Here is a 17,926-nt window from a genome sequence, read left to right as displayed (position 1 = left end):
GCTGGAGTGCAGCCCTTCAGAAAGTTCTCTGGGACGGTTGGTTGATGCTCAATATGAATTGACAGTGTTCCCTGTTGGCCAGAAGGGTCCACCATATCCTGGGGTGCATCAAGCACAGTACTGCTAACTGATCAAAAGACGTGACGGTCCTACTATACTCAACATTGGTGCTGACTCACCTTAAGTACTGTGTGCAGTCTGGGGCTCCACAATATAAGAAGGATATGCAAATATTAGAATGCTTCCAAAGGAGGGCAACAAGGATGGTGAAAGGACTAGAGGACATGACTTATGAGGAATACTTGGTTTGTTCAGCTTAAAGAAGAGGAGACTGAGGGTTGACTTCATTGTTGTCTGCAGCTTCATCCTGAGGAGTAGAAAAGGAGGTGCTCATCTCTTGACTGGAGAGAGGATGCAAGAGAATGACTTAAAGCTGTGTCATGGGAAGTTCGGATCGGGTATTAGGAAAAAGTTCTTCATTGAAGGGGTGGTCAAGCACTAACAAGCTCCCCAGAGAAGTGGTCATGGCCCCAAACCTGTTAGTGTTGCAAGAAGCATTTGGACCAGTCTCTTAGATACTTGGTTTAACTCCTAGGTTCTGTGTGGAGTCAGTTGGAGTCAATCCTCATGGGTCCCTTCCAACTCAGAGTGTTCTGTGATCTTAACACTTTTCCCACCCCACAAAGAAATTGTTCCCCAGAAGGCTGGAATTTAGTCTGTTTCCTTTCTGTTGAGGAGAACTGCAGGAAGAACATTTTGTGGAGGATTAGCCACAAGATGGCAGTGAAGCAGATCACTGACAGCCACTCAAAGAAGCAAATGAAGTAGATGTAGGAAGTCAGCAGCATGCTCCTCTAGTCATAACAATGTTGGAATCTTTGCATGAAGTAATTTGCTGAATTAGGAATTTTTCTCCAATTTTGAAGCTGGTTTCTAATTAACTGCTACTGTCTCAGATCCCCCAGATTTTCACGTTATTTAAATTGAATTTTCCTAATTAGGGACACTAAGTACTCTTAAGTCAGTTCACCTCATAAAAGCCCTATCTTGTTGCCTGTTTCCTGACTTCTATATGTTTTATAGACCCGAACATATGAAGTAATCTGTTTTATATAGAGCTGCATAATTCCAGTTTGGCTTCTTGTAATCCCTTGTAGTGATTTTATATCATAGCTGTTTGTTATATGAATCCTTAGTGGTAATTAGTCTTGTAAATGTTTTCTTAACTATAATTTTAAATATAAGGCTTCTCCCTCAAGATGCTTAACTAGAGAGACAGGAGCTTTTGGTGAAAAAGTTATCACAGGGGGGAGTCTTTCAGTTCGTCAGAACTAGATGGCAGTGCTGTTGGGGTGGTGGAATCCATATTTCCCAGGGTGTCTGTAAGCCAGAGGATAAAGAACTTGCCCAGGATTTAAGTTACATATTTGATAAAAATTTTGTTTAAGAAGAAATTGGAGTCATACCCTTTCCCCTGACCACATGAGTACAAGTAAGGTGACTGGAGTGCTACAGAGCATGACTGTCTTAACCTCATTTAATAATTCATTTTCCTAAAAACATTTACAAAACAGAAAATCTGGGGTTCCCGTCTACTGCTGGGTGAACCTGGCCACTCTGGGGAGTCTGTCTGTCTTGATTCTTATCATTACAAAGCACAAAACTGAAGCCCAAGTTGGAGAAACCTTGGGAGAGCTGAGTTTTGACTGAATTAGCCTTGAACTGAGTGAAGCTGGCCACTTTGTGTCCAGTGTTCCAACTGCTGCACTGTGAGAGACTGCAGAAATAGATGCATGGGAAGGTCACCCCAAGTAGTGAAATGAAACAAAAGGAGTGTACAGTTTGTTGGGTTTTGTTTGTTTTCTGAGGGTAGGGATTTTGTTATTGTATGCTCAGTATCAGAAAAAAATACATATATTATTTGGCCACCAAAAATATGTTGTTAGAAATAATGTGTAAGATAATACTGTGTTGAGAAGATGGCACGAGGTGACTAGCTGCAATTGAAGGTTCCTTGTCCATGTGCCATAAAGACAGCTGTAGAGGTGGTCTCCCCTCTGTGAACAAAGGAAAGCTTTAGTTTTACTCTGAGGTTCCCCAAATTTACTCTGAGGTTCCCTGAAATATGTAGTGCAATAAGGGTTGGACCCTATGTGAAGCAGGTGGCTGGATGGATTTAATGGCATCTATTGGACTAAGACTAACCTAACTTTATTGTGTCACAGGAGGGAAGTTGGGGGGGCAGACACAACAACTACGTGGATTTTGTAAGCCTACAGTTACTTAAGGGCTGATGCAATCTACTTGTGGGTTAGAAAACAGGAGGACAAACATGGAGAGAAGTGTACATCAGTGAATTTCCTGCAGCATGGGGATGTTACACCCACTGCAGGGAAATTGTGTGCTCATGAGAGGGTTGCCTGTCTGTTCAGGGGTTGCCAGGAGCCAAGTCAGCCCAATGCAGGGAATGCTGTCCTCACTTGCTCTCCAGAGTTCTTAGCAGTGGAAAATCACTGGGAGACGGGATCACCCTTGCCAAACTCCTCTGCCTGTGATGTTTCTGGAATGATCTTTGCCCTGGTGCCTTTCAGTAGGAAAGCAACAGAAGGCAGGGAGAATTTGCCCTTGTTGAGTTTCCCACTTGCCTTAGACCCACTGACAAATCACTTTGAGTACAGACTTACGTGTTCATAGAAGCTGGTTTAACTCCAAGGGGGAGCTAATGCAAAAAGAAAAGCATCAAAACCTACGCTGTACAGAAGAAACAGTGTGTGCTCTACATCAAAAAGGCAAAATGTCTTTAACTGAATAGATGATAAAATATTTCCTTGATCAGTAGAGTTCTTTTGTAAGGATAGCGACTGCTGGCAGTTATCGCTGCTTACAGGACGCTAACCTTTAACAACTGGGAGCGAAGTCCATGAGGAGAGGTCTAGTTGGGCTGCTCTAGTGTTCTGGTCGGTTGGAGCCAGAACCGAATTTTGGAGAGAGGGGGAAATGTTAAAGGTCTAAGGACAGCTTGAGCACTTAGGCAACGTGGCTCGCCCCAGAGCAGCTGGCAGCGGGGTGGGGAGGCTCAGCGGTCCTCACCCAGCCCGTGTACAGAAGGCCGCGCTGTTTGCAGCTCTCTTGAGGTTTGCGTCCTTTTTTTAGACGTCGTTAATTAAAAAGCGAGGCACAAACCCCACCTTAGGCAGCCCGCTAAGTACACGTTTGCGAAGGCCGTGCTGTGACGGTCCCTCCCTGCCCACGCCCTCCGCTTGCAGCCTGTGGCCGAGCTCGGCTCCGGGCCCCCTGGCATCGCCGGTGCCTCCCGTACACATGGCGCGGGCTGCGAACCCCCAGGGACCGCGCCGCCCGGGAGCAGGGGGCGGCTCGGGGCGAGGACGTGGCCGCCGTGCTCCCTGCGGTCCTGCGGCCGGCCGCGCCCCGGGCCAGGCGGCGCTGTGCCGGGGCGGCCTGGGGAGCGCGGGGTGGGCCGAAGCCCGGCCTGCGGGGGGGGGGGGGGGGGGGGGGGCTGCCTGAGCCCCCGTGTGCGGGAGGGCGCCGGTAGGGGCGGGGCTGCGGCGGGCACCACCTCCTTCGGTGTGCGCCGGCGTGGCCGCGATTGGCTATGCGGGCGGTGACGTTGCAGGACTGCGGTTGTCCCGTGGAGCGGCGCGGGGCCTTCGCTGCGTCGCTTTAAAGGGGCCGCGCTCGCGGCAGCCCCGGCGTCGGCGCTGGCCCCGAGGCGCTCCCGAGCCGCCGGTGCCCGGCTCCGATCGCGGCGGGTGCGCGGGTCTGGGAGCGCGCCTACGGGCACCGGCGGGATCCGGGCGCGCCCGGGAGGTTCCGAGCCGGTAAGGAAGGTCTGGGGGCTGAGCGGGCGTGAGTCGGCACCGGAACGGCTGGCGCCGGGACCGGGAGGTAGCAACCCCGGTCGAAGACTCCGAGCGGTGCGCGGGGGAGCCGGGTGCCTGCTCCGGGGGGCGCCGATCTGCCGGGACCGGTGCCGGTGCCGAGAGGTGCCCGCTCGGGAGGAGTCTCCGGCGGCTGGTGCCGGTCCTGGAAGGCACCGATCCGGCGGGGCTACCCGAGGAGCGCTGAGGCTGGTGCCGCTCCCGGGAGGTGCCGGTACCCGGCAGGAGCCTCCAGGCACCGATCACGCGTCAGGCAGCCCTGCCGCGGCTGTCGCCGGTACCGGCGGGTCCCGAGGAGCGGCCACAAGGGAGCTGGCACCGGCACCGGCACCTGCCCTTCTCCTTGGCGGCGGGCAGCGGTTCGGGACGCGTCGGTCTCGGACTCGGCGCAGCGGCCGCTGTCGGTGCCCGCCGGCCCCCGGGGACGCGTGTGCCCGGCGGCAGCGGCGGCGCCGGGCCGGGCTCTGGGAGCTGATTTTGAACTCTGCAAAGCAGCCACCATCTGTCTGGATCCGGCATTCGTCACCTCCCAAGTGCAGCGTTTCAGGGCCAAAACAACCTGCTTCGGCTTTTTTTTTTTTTTTTTTCAGAGTCGAGGTGGCAGAGAGCGGTGCTTTGGCCCTGACGCTTGTTTCGGGAGCCTTTGGCTGGGAGCACGCTGTGTTTTGCTTTCTGCTAGACAGAGCAGGGGAAGAAAGGAACATCCCATCACCCAGAGTGACTGGAGTGTCTGCAATACCCCATCTGAACGCATGGGAAGGGAGCTAGGAGGACAAGTCCTGGCCTTAGTGGCTGCGGGGAAGGTGTTTTAATTTGCTCTTGCAAAAGGAATTCGGGGAGCAGTGAGAGCTATCGGGTACAGGACGCTGTGGAGGGGAGGACAGGAATTAGGCACCACACCGTGCAGATGGGGTGAGGGCTGGCTGAGATGTGCTGCTCTGAGCTCCAGTGTTTGGTTATTTGTTACTGGTTTGCTCATTAGCTTCTGGTTCAGGAGCTGTTTGAAAAATGGACCGAGCCAGGGACACAAGCAGGTCTGGTTTAATTCCAGGAGCAGCAAAACTGTCCAGTGGTGCTGGTGTCTGTGCTAGAGAGGAATATTTTCCTCTCCTTTGCTTTTGGGGCAACAGGACTCTTGTTTTTACTTTCATACCGTTCTAGTGGGTGGTCAAACAAGTCTTCCAAAGGTTAATGGCTGGATTTTGAATTTTAAAAAAAGGTTGTACGCTCCAGAAACATCAAATGGTTTGATAAGCTTAAAAACGTCAAAAACATACGAGCAGATGAGTAGAGTAAGCAGGGTGATTAAAATCTGCTTGAGGGACTGTTCTTACAACTGGGAAATGCCCCAGTGCCCCATTTGCTTTCAAAGCTCAGAAGTAGCCAGCTCTGAAACCAGGTGCTGATCCCTGTCTGCGTTTGCGCAGGGCCTGATCCTGCAGCAGAGGGTGAGCGTGCAGCACAGTGCTGCTCTTCTCCCTGCAACTTGTCCTGCATTGAACCCGTTATGGGATTAAGCCCTAAATCCCATGGCAGGGTGGAGTTCCCCTGGGATGCACAGCAGTAACTGTGGAGATAACAAGGGAGGCAAATACTCCTGGTTTCCAGCCTTTCCACTCTGGGCCTCTGTGAGGCAGAAAGATGCCTGAGGATGACTGGAGGGACAGAAAACATCAAGATTTTAGGGATAAACTACCCTGGGAAATTCTTCTGTCAGTGACACCAACAGCTCACTGCTTTTATCAGGCGTATTTTGACCCTCATCCTGAATTGCTTGTTTAACCCTTTGTGTTTCATTTTCTGTTTCAACATTCAGGCTTTGAATAATGTTAGGAAGCACGGCCACTTTTATTTTATTTTGGAAGGACTTCTTTTTTACAGAAGGTGGAAGGACACTCTTCCAGGAAGCAGTTGCTCGGTGAGTCATCTCCGTGTATAAATAGCTCTGGTGGGAGCGGTACCATGGCTTGCTGCTTCATGGAGCTGTGAGGTGCAAAGTTGTGGAGGGATTTGGTCATCCGCACCACCACAAGGGAAGCCTGGGCTGCCCCCCAGCCCATACAGAGTCAGCTGTGCCCACCCTGCCTGCTAGCACCACAGCCTCCCCATGCTCCTGGCTGTATTTGTCAGAGTACTTCAGAGCTGGGACGTTTGTTGAGTATTTTGTCTTGTCTCTACTGCCTTCCACCTTGTGGCAGAGTCTGGGTTTAATGTGGCTGTTGCCAAATCTTGGAATGTAGCTACAGTTCAGCCTGGTTATCTTTAGATGGAGAGAAAGAGCATCAATCTCTTAAGAAGATTTAATTCTGATACCTCATATTTCCAAATCGTAAGGAGAAAACAGCACACGGGAAAAACATGATTTGTCCAGCCTTACCCTGAAGGCCAGCAGTGAAAAGTCCCATCCTGGATCTTTATTCACAAAATAACACTGTCTTAGATTTTATTTCCTCCTCTCATACAAGTAATGCACATATTGATGCAATTAATAGTGGTGTCAAGGAGGGCTGAGATTGGAAGAGGCCTCTTGCTGAAGCATGGCAGGGACAATCATATCTCCTGCCACTGGATGGGGCAGCAAGAATCCAAGTTGACACTGAAAATGGTCCAGTGGTCTCATGCTTCTGCCACAACCTTGGACAGTCCAGGAAAGGAGAGTATCTGCTCAGAGCAAGGGGTGGGATATTTCATTGTCCCCAGATGCTTCATTTTCCTGTCTGCCAGATTTCATCTCTGAACATGTCTGCGGGTGCTCGAGTGGGTTGGAGGGACCTGGATGGGGGATGCTGCTGCCTGAGCACTCACCTCAAACCCCTGGGGCTGGTCTGAGGCTCTTCAGGGTAACAGGGACGTCACTGCAGTGTCAGTGCTGGCAACACTGGGAGCAATGAGCCTGGTGGAACAACTGATTTTGTTTTCCAGCTGATGGGCACAGCTAGATTTATCCCCAATGGGGCTATTGATGTCCATGGCACTTCAGTGAGAGTAAAGTGATGTCACTGAAGGGAGGAGCTTGCAATGGGGCAAATTCACATGAGACCTGGGTGGCTAATGGTCCTTCAGACCTCATGCTGGTCAGCTCTAAAAGGATGACAAGCTAAAATGAACCAACCTGGCTTTTCTCCAGCTCATAGATTTGTGTTTGTTTGTTTGTTTTTGTTTTGTTTTCAAATATTTATAACAAAACTTTAATTTGGGAGAGATGACTACATATAAGGGGATTGGGGAACCTCAGATGACAAACGCTAAAGGGACTATAAACTACTATAAGATTTCTGTTAATATCTATGTTCAACCTCATCTGCCCATGTGTGGAATCTGTTGAAATCTGTTCTGTTTTCTGTTTGCAAAATACAAAAATCTTAGACCCAAGAAAGCTCTTTCAGGAGTCAGATAAGCTTGTTATAGCCACATCATCTCTTATAGCTGCCTGTAACTGCTGTCATCCATGGGGGCTCTAACCAGCTGTTCCAGGGCTCTTTCCATGTGCCTGTGACTTGCTACCATAATGCATCCTTATGGTTTGAACCAAAATTATTTTTTCACTGTTGACGCCACTTTAGAATTAAAAGGAAAAAAATGCAATTACTCTTCCACACACATTTAATACTTTTTTTTCTTGTTTCTTTTGATTAGGACTTGAAAATCACAATGACTAATTTTACCTCCAGGCTGTCTGTAACTTCATTTTGTTTCAAGTCGTGTCTGTTAATAAGCATCATCTTTTGATGGAAAATTTTAACATAGAAGTTAGTTTGGGCAACCTGACCTAGTGGAAGGCATCCCTGCCCATTGTGGGTGGGCTGGAACTGGATGATTTTTAAGGTTCCTTCCAACCCAAACCATTCTATGAATCTGAGTAACTAGATTTTGGTTTGAAGGTTTCATAAAAAGTTGCTTTTACAAAATTTTAAACTGGGGTTTAATTTTGAGTGACCACTTTCTTTTGCAGTATGCTATATTTGCTTTGCAGTTATGTTTTGTTTTGGTGGATTCAGCAACTGTGGCCAAAATAGCCTGATGCTAGAATTAAAACTAGACACATCCCGAATAAATCACCTTCAGATAACAAACTTCCTATTGTGATGCTAATGTCAAAAAAAAAAAGAACATTGAAATCCTCCTAGCTTCAGCTAAGATGCGGTACTAGCAAACAATTGAAATTTCCCACTTCCCAGTATGTTTTTCCTTATTCTGACTGTCTGCCAAAGTTCCCAAAGAGGTTGATCTGTGAGGTTTAGCATTCTGAGCTTTTCTGTCACTCTGTTTTTATCACTATGGACCACAAGAGGTCGGCACAATTCAGGGGAAGTAGTCTGGGGCCTGACTTTGCTCTGGGGTGGCAGACTGGCATGTCTTTACTGGAGCTGCCTGAGCCCTTTTTTCATTCCAAGATAATGACTCCCTTTAAAAAAAAAAATATTTTATATATATATATATATATTTTTTTTTTTAATTAAAAACGACCCAAACTATACTGGAAGAAAATCAGGACAATCACGGAACAGGACATGTTGGCAGGGTATATTGCTGAGCTGGATCCTTTAATATGTGACAAAGCCTGAGCACTTGGGAGTATTAAGGGGTCTCAGGTGCATGGCCACTCACCCTGCTCTCTACAGAGTCATTTAATTGTTTATTTCCTGGTATAAAAGGTTGCGAGCTTGGAAGCTCACTGCAGGACATAGACAACTCAGCGCACCACTCCACGTTGGCAAGCTGGAGCCACATGTTTCTGAGTGCACTGTGACTTCTGATACAGTATCCGAAGGTGACAGACAGGGAAAACAAAGTGATTAACCAACATCACCCTTGTGGTTTGCAGTGAGGAGACCAGCACAGAGAGCCCTAAACAGGACCTTCATCAAAGCGGTGCTTGGAGAGTGATGGTCTTAAAATGAAAAGGTGCTGTGAGGGTGTTGGGCTGCCATGCCTGTTTAAGGTCAGTGTGATTCTCATCTGTTTTGACCTCTCTGTCTCTTCTCAGGGTCAGGGAGCAGAAGTAAAGTATCTGTCCTGCACATCTCTTGACACACATGAGATGTGCACAGAGACCAGCTGGGGGCAGTCAGCAGATGCTGCTGGGTTCAACACTGAGAGGCTGGGGCTCTCTGGCTTCACACATTGTCAGCAACATGGTTTTACTTTGTTTTTAGAGACAGGCAGGCCCCAGCTCTGAGTTACCCTGGGCCTCTTGGGAGCCCATGGTGCCTGCAGAGCCCAACCCAGAGGCAAACCACGTCCAGGTGACAGAGCAAAAATTAACCTGCAAAGTCTTTTCCTCTTAGGAAGAGCCAGACTTGTCCTTGAACAGGTGAGCCTACAAGAAGGAGCAGCAAGAGGGGTTTACAGGGACACAAATCCCGTTTTTCAGCTGTGACAGGAGTGGGGTGGGGAGCAAACTGCTCCGTCCCCTCCACAGGACCCTTGCTGCACATAAACTCCCCAAGGCTAATGCTGTCCATGTCCTTTGGAAGGACATGTATGGCGGTAGCTTAGCACACCAACCACCTTGACTGCAGTAAAGGAATTGGCAGTAGCAAAATGATCTCTCTGTAGGAAGAATAAACACCTTAGAGTTAGGGCTAAGGTATGTCAGCAGTGGACTACCCCCCCACCCAACCCTCAGCGGGGTTAACAAGCGACATGGCAAAAGACAGGCAATGATAACTTAGCAAAGAAACATTGCTCTGTGGAGTTGGCAGCCTCTTGCTATTGTGTTTATTGCCCTCACTGTGCTGGGTCCAAAGCAAAGCGCCTTGGACTAACTGTTGGGCTTTACTCTTCCACCTCACAGGGTGTTGGTATGGCCAGCTCCCAGCCTCCAAAGTACCTCCTCATCTTCGACTTTGATGAGACCATCATCAATGAGAACAGTGATGACTCCATCATCAGGGCAGCACCAGGGCAGGCACTTCCAGAGCACATCCGGCAGACCTTCTGTGAGGGCTTCTACAACGAGTACATGCAGCGTGTCCTGACGTACATGGGAGACCAAGGTGTCAAGATGGGGGACTTCAAGACTGTATATGAGAACATTCCCCTGTCCCCTGGCATGCCTGACCTCTTCCAGTTCCTCTCCAAGAACCATGAAGTCTTTGAGATCATCCTCATCTCCGATGCCAACATGTTTGGCATTGAATGCAATCTGAGGGCAGCTGGTTTCTACTCTCTCTTCCGCAAAATCTTCAGCAACCCATCCAGCTTTGACAAAAGGGGGTACTTCACCTTGGGGCCCTACCACAGCCACAAGTGCCTTGACTGCCCAGCCAACATGTGCAAACGCAAAATCCTAACAGAGTATCTGGCAGAGAGAGCCCAGGAAGAGGTGGAGTTTGAGAGGGTCTTTTATGTGGGAGACGGTGCCAATGACTTCTGCCCTTCTGTGACTTTGACTTCAGCTGATATTGCTTTCCCACGGAAGGGTTACCCCATGCACCGGATGACGCAAGAGATGGAGAATAAGCAACCTGGAGCTTTCCAGGCCACTGTTGTTCCCTGGGAGTCAGCTACAGAGGTCACCCGCTATCTCCAGGATGTCCTCAAGAAGTGTTGAAGATAGCTCAAAAGAGGCTTGTTTACCATAAGCATCTGGGAAAGGAGAGTCCTGGAGGGGTCAGGTCCTGTACTCCATGATCATCTGGCACTACTCACTGGGACTCTGATTCCTGGGCTGCTTTCCTGCCTTCCTCTCCACGCTCCTTTCTCCCCAGTGGTAAAAGCACTTTCTCTACCCACCCCTCACCCCAGCCTTTCCCTTTTCCATTGCCATGTTGAGATGACGTCTTCTCTATGCAGCTTGGACATCAACTCCAGTGTCGGTGCTTGACAACACTAACAGCGTGGTTTTTGTTTTTTGTTTTTCCCTTTTAACTTCACAAGAGCAATTCTTTAAAATCCAGAAGCCAGCTTTCCTGAAGGCTGAGCCCTGCACATGCTTCCTCTCGACTTTACCCTGCTCTCCTCCTGCTCATCTTTGCTTGCCACGCAGAAACTGCGTGCTGTCACCTTCAACCTGATGCTATGAGGGCTCCTTGCCTCTTCAGGAAGCTATTAGAAATTTAATCCATGAAATTTGTGCTGCCCAGGCTCCACAGCTTGCCATACACTTCACACCTCCTTGCTCAGCTGGTGAGCCTTTTGCTGGAGATAATTGTTGCTTAAGACTTTATTTTCTGGGGTGGGGTGGGTGTGGGGAAGAAGAGTAGCAGAAAGCCTTTTGGAAAGGTGGTACCTTGCAAAAAAAAAAAAGTATATATATATATATCTCCTATGAAGAAAGGCTGAGAGAGCTGGGGCTCTTCAGCCTAAAGAGAAGGCTCCAGGGTGGCCTTACTGCAACTTTTCAGTACTTAAAGGGGACTTATAAAGAAGACAGAGAGCAACTTTTTGCTGAGTCAGATAATGACAGGACAAGGGAGAATGGTTTTAAACTAAAAAAAAAAATAAAAGAGAGGGAGATTTAGATTCACTGTTAGGAGGAAATTCTTCATTCAAAGGCTGGTGAGGCGCTGGCACAGGTTGCCCAGAGAGGTTGTGGATGCCCCATCCCTGGAGGTGTTCAAGACCAGATTGGATGAGGCCCTGAGCAACCTGATCTGGTGGGTGGCATCCCTGCCCATGGCAGGGAGGTTGGAACTGGGTAATCTTTAAAGTCCCTTCCAACCCAAGCCATTCTATGATTGTTTAGCTCCCATTGCCCCCACCCCACTTTCCCAGGGTATGGGCACAAAGGCCATGTCCCACTACAGGGAAGAGGACCTGACTTCACTTTCTTCTTCCACCCGCTGCTTTCACTTCCAGGGCAGAAGGTCCCCTGCATTCTTGATGCAGACAGGTTCCTCCACATTGAGACAGTCTTACCAGCTGTCTACTTGTGTTTGCTGAATTGTATTGACTCCCCTGTGACTTCAGGTGTGACCTGGTCAAGAGGTGCTGAAACTACCCACCAGCTGGAGAGGGAGGTGTGGTGCTTTGGCATTTCTCCTGGTACTGGATCCCTGGAGGCTAAACCTTCTGTGCCCTCCTGCCCCACTGCAGTATTAATTGCCCCTTCTAATTGCACTCTGCAGGGGGGACCTGCAGCATTTGTTGCTCTCTGGTGTTGGCTTTTCCTGGATTTATCCACAGCCTTAACGGCCCCAGAGGGTGATTTGTAACTACTTCAAAGCATAGAAATCCTGGCAACAAATCTGAGCGGTAAGGAAATAACCAAAGCAGCCCTGAGTTGTTCCTCATTTATTTAATTTTTCTCTCTCTTTGTTCTTCCTCTTCTGGACCCTGTTCAACTGTGTGGAACTCAAAGCCATGGAATTAAAAAAATACATATATATGTATATAGATATATATCTATATATTACAGATACACAGTTTATTTTTATCCAGAACATAAACCTGGGTGTGAAATGGCTGAAATGGCTGTGAGGTGCATGTACATGGCATTTCTCTTCCTTGGACTGCTGAAGGAGGCAGACGGGGTGGGGGTGGGAGGGCACAGGGAATGGGGCTGGGTTACAATTATACAAATAGTGTTCTGCAGCATCTTTTGGCTCAGCTTCTCCCCCCCCCCCCCCCCCCCCGCCCTCTCCCCATTACTCAAGCAGCTGGGCACAACAAGCATTTTCTTTGGGGTTACTGCTAGAGTGCTTCTGTCCTCCTTGCACCCATGATCATTCATGATTTCTGAGCTTTGGTTCTGCTATACCCTGGGGCCTCCCAGAGAGCATCACCAGGGCTAGTCCAAGGGATTTCAGGCTTGCTGCCCTCCACGTTTCAGGCAGCATGAGTTGCCCTAGTGCTGAACCTTTACCACATTATCAGCAGTGATTTCTGGTGTAATTAAAAAATAAAACATGGGTGAGAGAGGTGCAGGGAGCAGGCAGTGGGGATGCACTTGGTGCTGGAGGCTGCCAGGGTGCAGCAGTGAGGGTCACAGCATCTGAGATGGAGCCCCAGCATGGCTGCCCTCGCCATGCTGCAGCAAAAGCTTTGAGCTGTGCAGAACACCATCTGTGCAAAGCCAAAATTCAATGCATAGCAGAGCCCTCCACACCTCCTGCAGCCTCAGCATGAGTGGATGCAGCTGAGCCAGGTGGGTGATCAGGGGTTGCGGGTGCAGAGGGTGCCTACCCCTGGCACTCAGAAGGGCTCCACATAATTGCCAGGGAAGAAACCTACTTCCTCGCCCATGACACCCTCACACCATCCATCCGAGTACCTCCGTGTGACGTAGATGAGGGCCCCGGGCTGGAAGGAGAGCTCGTTGTCCTTCTGCTGTGCATAGGGATAGAGGGTCACCACTGTGAGAAGAGGGAGAGAAATGCCATGGAGCAGGACAAGGCCAGCTCCAGGACAACTCACCACCAGGGAGGGCAGGAGAGAAGGTGTGAGCCCCTCCATGCTGTCCTCTAGGGGGAGCACAGTTGCTCCCTTGGTGCTGTGGATGAGGTCAGAGGCTCAACGGGGCAAAGAAATCTGGTGGATCCTGGTGGACCTGAACCTAGAGCTGCTGTACCTTTCTCCAGGTAGCTTGCTGGGACCCAGGGGGGCTCCTCCACATCTGGTGGCAGTGGTGGGGTGAAATCTTCAAGGTCAGGCAAAGCTGGTGGTGGCAGCAGCAGTGGCTCGAGGTCATCAGAAACTGCAAATTCCCCCCCAAAAAAGCAATGGGGGAAAAAGGGCTCCACATGGAACAGGGGCCGCATGCAACAGTTGTGTCCCTGTTTCCCCCATGATGAGCACCTCTGAACCACCTCAGCACTCACCTGGGGGGATGATGTCCAGTGGAGGTAAGGCCAGGTCCCCCAGCGGTGGGGGGGGTAGGTCTGTGGGGAGAGGTGAAGGTGGCAGGACAGTGGCTGCAGCCAGGGGAGGTGGTCCTGGGAGGGACAGGAGTGCTGGTGCTGCAGGGATGCCTTCACCAGTGTCTCCCAGGGCTCCAGTTGAGCTGGGGGTTCAGAGGCAATGCCAGGTCAGAGGAGCCAGGCCAGATCTGCGGCTCAGCCCCTTGTCTTTGAACACAGACACCTGCCCCATGCCAGCACAGGGTGACACCCACTGTGGTCACCATGGTCAGGGACCTCAGCATCTGTGTGCTAACCCTGTGCAAACCATTTCCTCACTCCATGCGTCAGTTTCCCCATTATGTACCCTCTCTTTAAAGGTATTTTTGTTCTAGAGATGAGCACTGACTAGAGCGGTGAATCTCAAACTCCCCAAAACCATATATATATGTATTTATATATATACATATATATACATATATATATACACACACACACACACATATATGTATATAAAACCAAAACCTCTCTGCAAGTGGAAGCTCCCCAGAGCAGCAGGGTGACCATGGCTGCCCCAGGCCCACTGACCCCTGGGCCTTTCAGAACCGTGCCTGTACCTGACTGATGTCAGAGAGGAGGTGGACGAGGCTGTGGAGAGCTTTCCCAGAGGAACCACAGGTGGTTGTATGGGCTCAGGGACACGGGTGCTCCTCCTGAAAGCAGAGCAGCCACTGAGCCCCCTTCCTCCTCCCACTGCACCTCCTTTACAGAAAGTGCCTTGGCATGGGGTTAGGGACAGGACACCAATGACAGCAGCATCACATGAACCTGTAGTGCACTTTGTGGCTGTGTAACCACCATTGCCACCTGCTCAGTGACACCAGCATTGTGTTGGCCGTGATGGTCACAGCTGGTCCAGAAAGATAAAGTCCCCACTGCTGCACCCCCTTCCCCCTGCCCCTGGAAGCCTCACCCCAGGGTGCCTGCAGACTGTGTGGTTGACTTAATCCCTTTCCGAGACAGGGTGCCTGTGCGGGAGAGCTGGGTGCTGTGGTCCTGCAGGCAGAAGGAAACACGGACACATGACAAGCACACTGCACCCCGATGTCCCTGTGGGCAGCAGCATACCTGTGCTCTTTGCTCCACCCTTCCCCAAGGGATGCTGCCAGGTGGTCCAGGGAGCTGGGAGCTGCCCCAGCTGACGGAAACAGCCAAGCAGCAGAAAGTGCTGGTGCTGCAGTGCTGTATTGCCACCGTGGGAACAGCAGCTCCAGCACCACCACTTCCCCTCCAGCCCCGTGGTGGTTTCACACTGTTCATGTACTTGTGATTCCGCTGAACACCGCCACCACCCTTCCCCCCCAGCACCTTCTGGCAAGGGCAGCTGATGAGAGCAGTTTCGGTGCTGAAAAAGCACTGTGGGAGTGAGAGCACAGCGGCTCAGCCCTGGCCCCAGCATTGCTGCCAGCCTTGGCCAAGCAACTCAAGCATTGTGTGTCTTTCTGGCTGCATTTGACCATGCCCTATTCTCCTCCTGCCCCAAGATAGGACCACTGAGCCCCAGTGGGATGAGTTCTGGGATGGGCTGGGGGAGAGTACAGACAGACCCCCACACACACACACTTCTCCATCCAGGAGGGGTTTGAGCCCATCTGTGCACCCACCAGCATAACCCCAGGTCACTGGGGACTGAGAAAGCCCATCTGAGCCTCCACCTTTCCATGGGACATCCTCCTCATGCTGACCCCATCACCAGGCTGACCTTTATGCCATGACCAATGTCATCCAGGATGCTAAAGTTGAGGGGTTTCCTGTAGTAGGGCTCCAGGCAGGGTGGGCTGGGAGGTGACATGATCTTCTGGTGGGCTGGAAACCTCTTGCTGATGGTCAATGAGCCAATCTCCCGTCGAGAAACTTTCTCCTTGTGCATGTCAATCCTCTGTGGAGATGGCATTATCACCACCATCCCCTCCTGGGTTCTCCCCGCCTCTGCTGCCACCTCCAAGTCCCACCAGCCCTTCACAGACCTCCCCACATCTCCCTCTCCCTGCCTATAAAATAAGCCAGAGATCAGGCCTAATTCAAGCTTCAGCCTGATCCCGCTGGCCTGTGTGGAGCCCCCATAGAAGTCATGGGGTCAGAACCAGCTCTTCTACATCTCATCAAGGCAAGCAATGCCATTGATGCCACCATATCCACCTGCAGTGGATTTGGCCTTTCCTAAAACGGAAGAGCAAAGGCATAAGACAATGGTGAGGAATTTGCAAGTCTCAGCCACTTTCCTGCTGCTTCCAGAGTGACTGCCAGGTCCCTTCCATGGCAGTAAAAGCTCCAGGCAACTTTCAAGTGTCAGGAAGAAGGTGGGTGGTTGCAGAGCTCTGCACCAGTGTCCTCAGGCTCCAAGAGGATAACACCAGTTTCCATTGAGGGGAGAAAGCAGGTAAAGCAACACGACTGCTCCACGCTGCAGGTGGCTTCACAGGTGGCTCCCATGGTCCCCTTCACCATTACTTGCAAACACCCACACTGAGACAGTGCCTGCTCCCTCCCACCCCCCAGAAGACAACGGTTTCTGAGCCCCAGGTGGACTTGTCCTTCAACAACCTGTTGGGTCACCACCATCACCCTGGGGTGAGAGATCAAGCACTGCAAGATGCTCTGATGGGCTCTTGAAACCATGTTGAAGGATGGTCTCCAGTCCTTTTAAGCTGTCCAAATATTCTCAATAACAGTCCCTTTTTCTGGAGACCACCCCATCCTTTTCAGGGCCCAAATCTCACAGGAACATGGACCCAACATGAAATGTCAGTGGTTGGAGAACAGACACACCTGAGCCACGCAGCTGATGTTGGCCTCCACCTTCCGCAGCTCGGCCACCTGCAGGTCTAGCAGCTGGAGCAAAGTGGTGGCCAGGCTGCTGACCTGGTACGCTACACTGGCCAGGGACTGGGTGCTAAATGCCATTGTCTCCTCCAGCGCCTTCTGCTTATCACTCGCCTGGAGGGCAAAACACACCTGGTGAGCCAAGCTGAGACAGCTGATACCACACCACGTCACGTTCACCCTCCTGCCACCATCTGCACGCTGGGGTCATATGGAAGTGAAGATGCTTCTTCTTTCCAAATGCATCACAGTTCCTCCAGCTCAGCCAGCAGGACTCAAACACCAGACAGTCAGCAGTGCTCAGCTTTTCTGGCACTGAGATGATGGTGACTCCTCCCTGGACAGGGACAGCACCGTCCTGGTGCAGTGGCACAATGCAGGGTTCTGCCATGCATGAGTGATGCCACCAAGAGAGGATCCTTTAAAGCACAAGGGGACCCCGTTGTCAAGACACTCTCCTCAGCATACAGGGCCAAAGCAACCCTTTTCCCTTCTACTGTATCCCAAAAGCCCCTGCCCCACCTTTCCTTCAGCTGGTCACAAGGGGATCAAGGCAGGGAGGAGGAGGAGGGAAGCTGATGGCAGCAGAGCTTTGTGCCCATTCTACATCAGGACATGTGGTGGGGGCGAGCCCTGTGCAGATACCCAGCTTGCCCCTGTCCTGTGAGGAGACACCTCCACAACCCCAGGGACAGCTTGAGCTGGTGTTCATGGTCCCCTCCCTGGTTATCTCTGATGGCAAAAACCCTTGGATGACTTTCCCTTTGTCCCAGTCCTAATTCTGAGAGCTGAGCAGAGAAGCATCTGTGGAGCATTACGAGAAACCAAAGCACGCGATAAACCCTGAGAGCTTTCACCGCTGGGTAGGAAGTGAGTGGGGAGGCTTGAGCTGCCATCACCAAGAGTCTTCACCATCACACCACCCTCCCCACCCCCCACCCTCATCCACAAGTACCACCATCTCAATAAGAAGCTTGATAAGGCTCCTAGCTGACTCCGACATCACAGTTCACCCCATGTTGTCCCTCAACGCCCTCACCTGCACATAGTTGCTCTCGCAGTAGTCAGCGACCCGGTGGAGATTGCAGTGGTTGTCGCGCAGGACCTGCCTGGCTGCGGGGATGTCACACTGCTGCAGCTGCTGCAGCTCCGACATGGTGCTGAGCTTGAGCGCCCACTTCCTCCCCAGCCTCCTCGGCGCCGGGTTTTGAAGCTCGCAGCACTGCTGACGCAGGGCCTGCGGGTCCCTCAATGTCCCAGCCCCCACAGGGATGCCCCACAAGCATATGACCTCTCCAGCCACCTTCAGGCATTGGCGCTGGGAGAGCCAGGGAGAGGCAGGGGAACACCAGGAGAGGAAGC

The 17,926-nt window shown here is 51.2% G+C and overlaps 2 protein-coding genes across 10 annotated transcripts; one reads left to right on the top strand and one right to left on the bottom strand.

Moving 5' to 3' along the window:
* The first annotated feature begins 3,646 nt into the window (after positions 1 to 3,646).
* On the top strand, positions 3,647 to 12,235 carry PHOSPHO1 (phosphoethanolamine/phosphocholine phosphatase 1). 9 transcript variants are annotated; one of them, XM_084496148.1, is made up of 5 exons: positions 3,647 to 3,839; positions 4,490 to 4,702; positions 5,716 to 5,817; positions 8,725 to 8,841; positions 9,697 to 12,235. In XM_084496148.1, the coding sequence occupies exons 4-5, from the start codon at positions 8,797 to 8,799 to the stop codon at positions 10,453 to 10,455; spliced, it is 804 nt and encodes a 267-aa protein (XP_084352274.1). In that variant the 5' UTR covers positions 3,647 to 3,839; positions 4,490 to 4,702; positions 5,716 to 5,817; positions 8,725 to 8,796; the 3' UTR covers positions 10,456 to 12,235. The 9 variants fall into 9 exon arrangements, with proteins under 9 accessions (XP_084352274.1, XP_084352275.1, XP_084352270.1 ...); XM_084496149.1 differs by having other exon boundaries at positions 8,555 to 8,841; XM_084496144.1 differs by lacking the exon at positions 4,490 to 4,702.
* ABI3 (ABI family member 3) lies at positions 12,123 to 17,845 on the bottom strand. The gene is made up of 8 exons (XM_084496153.1): positions 17,604 to 17,845; positions 16,511 to 16,678; positions 15,444 to 15,620; positions 14,655 to 14,737; positions 14,299 to 14,394; positions 13,664 to 13,845; positions 13,414 to 13,539; positions 12,123 to 13,198 (listed from the first exon to the last, which is right to left on the bottom strand). Exons 1-8 carry the CDS (start codon positions 17,718 to 17,720, stop codon positions 13,038 to 13,040), a joined length of 1,110 nt encoding a protein of 369 aa, XP_084352279.1. The 5' UTR covers positions 17,721 to 17,845; the 3' UTR covers positions 12,123 to 13,037.
* Between the last annotated feature and the right edge of the window lie 81 nt (positions 17,846 to 17,926).

The sequence above is a fragment of the Aythya ferina genome, assembly GCF_964211825.1.
Source record: "Aythya ferina genome assembly, chromosome: 23".
Lineage (NCBI taxonomy): Eukaryota > Metazoa > Chordata > Aves > Anseriformes > Anatidae > Aythya > Aythya ferina.
The sequence above is the reverse complement of the archived record's forward strand: the minus strand, read 5'-3'. Positions and strand labels throughout refer to the sequence as shown.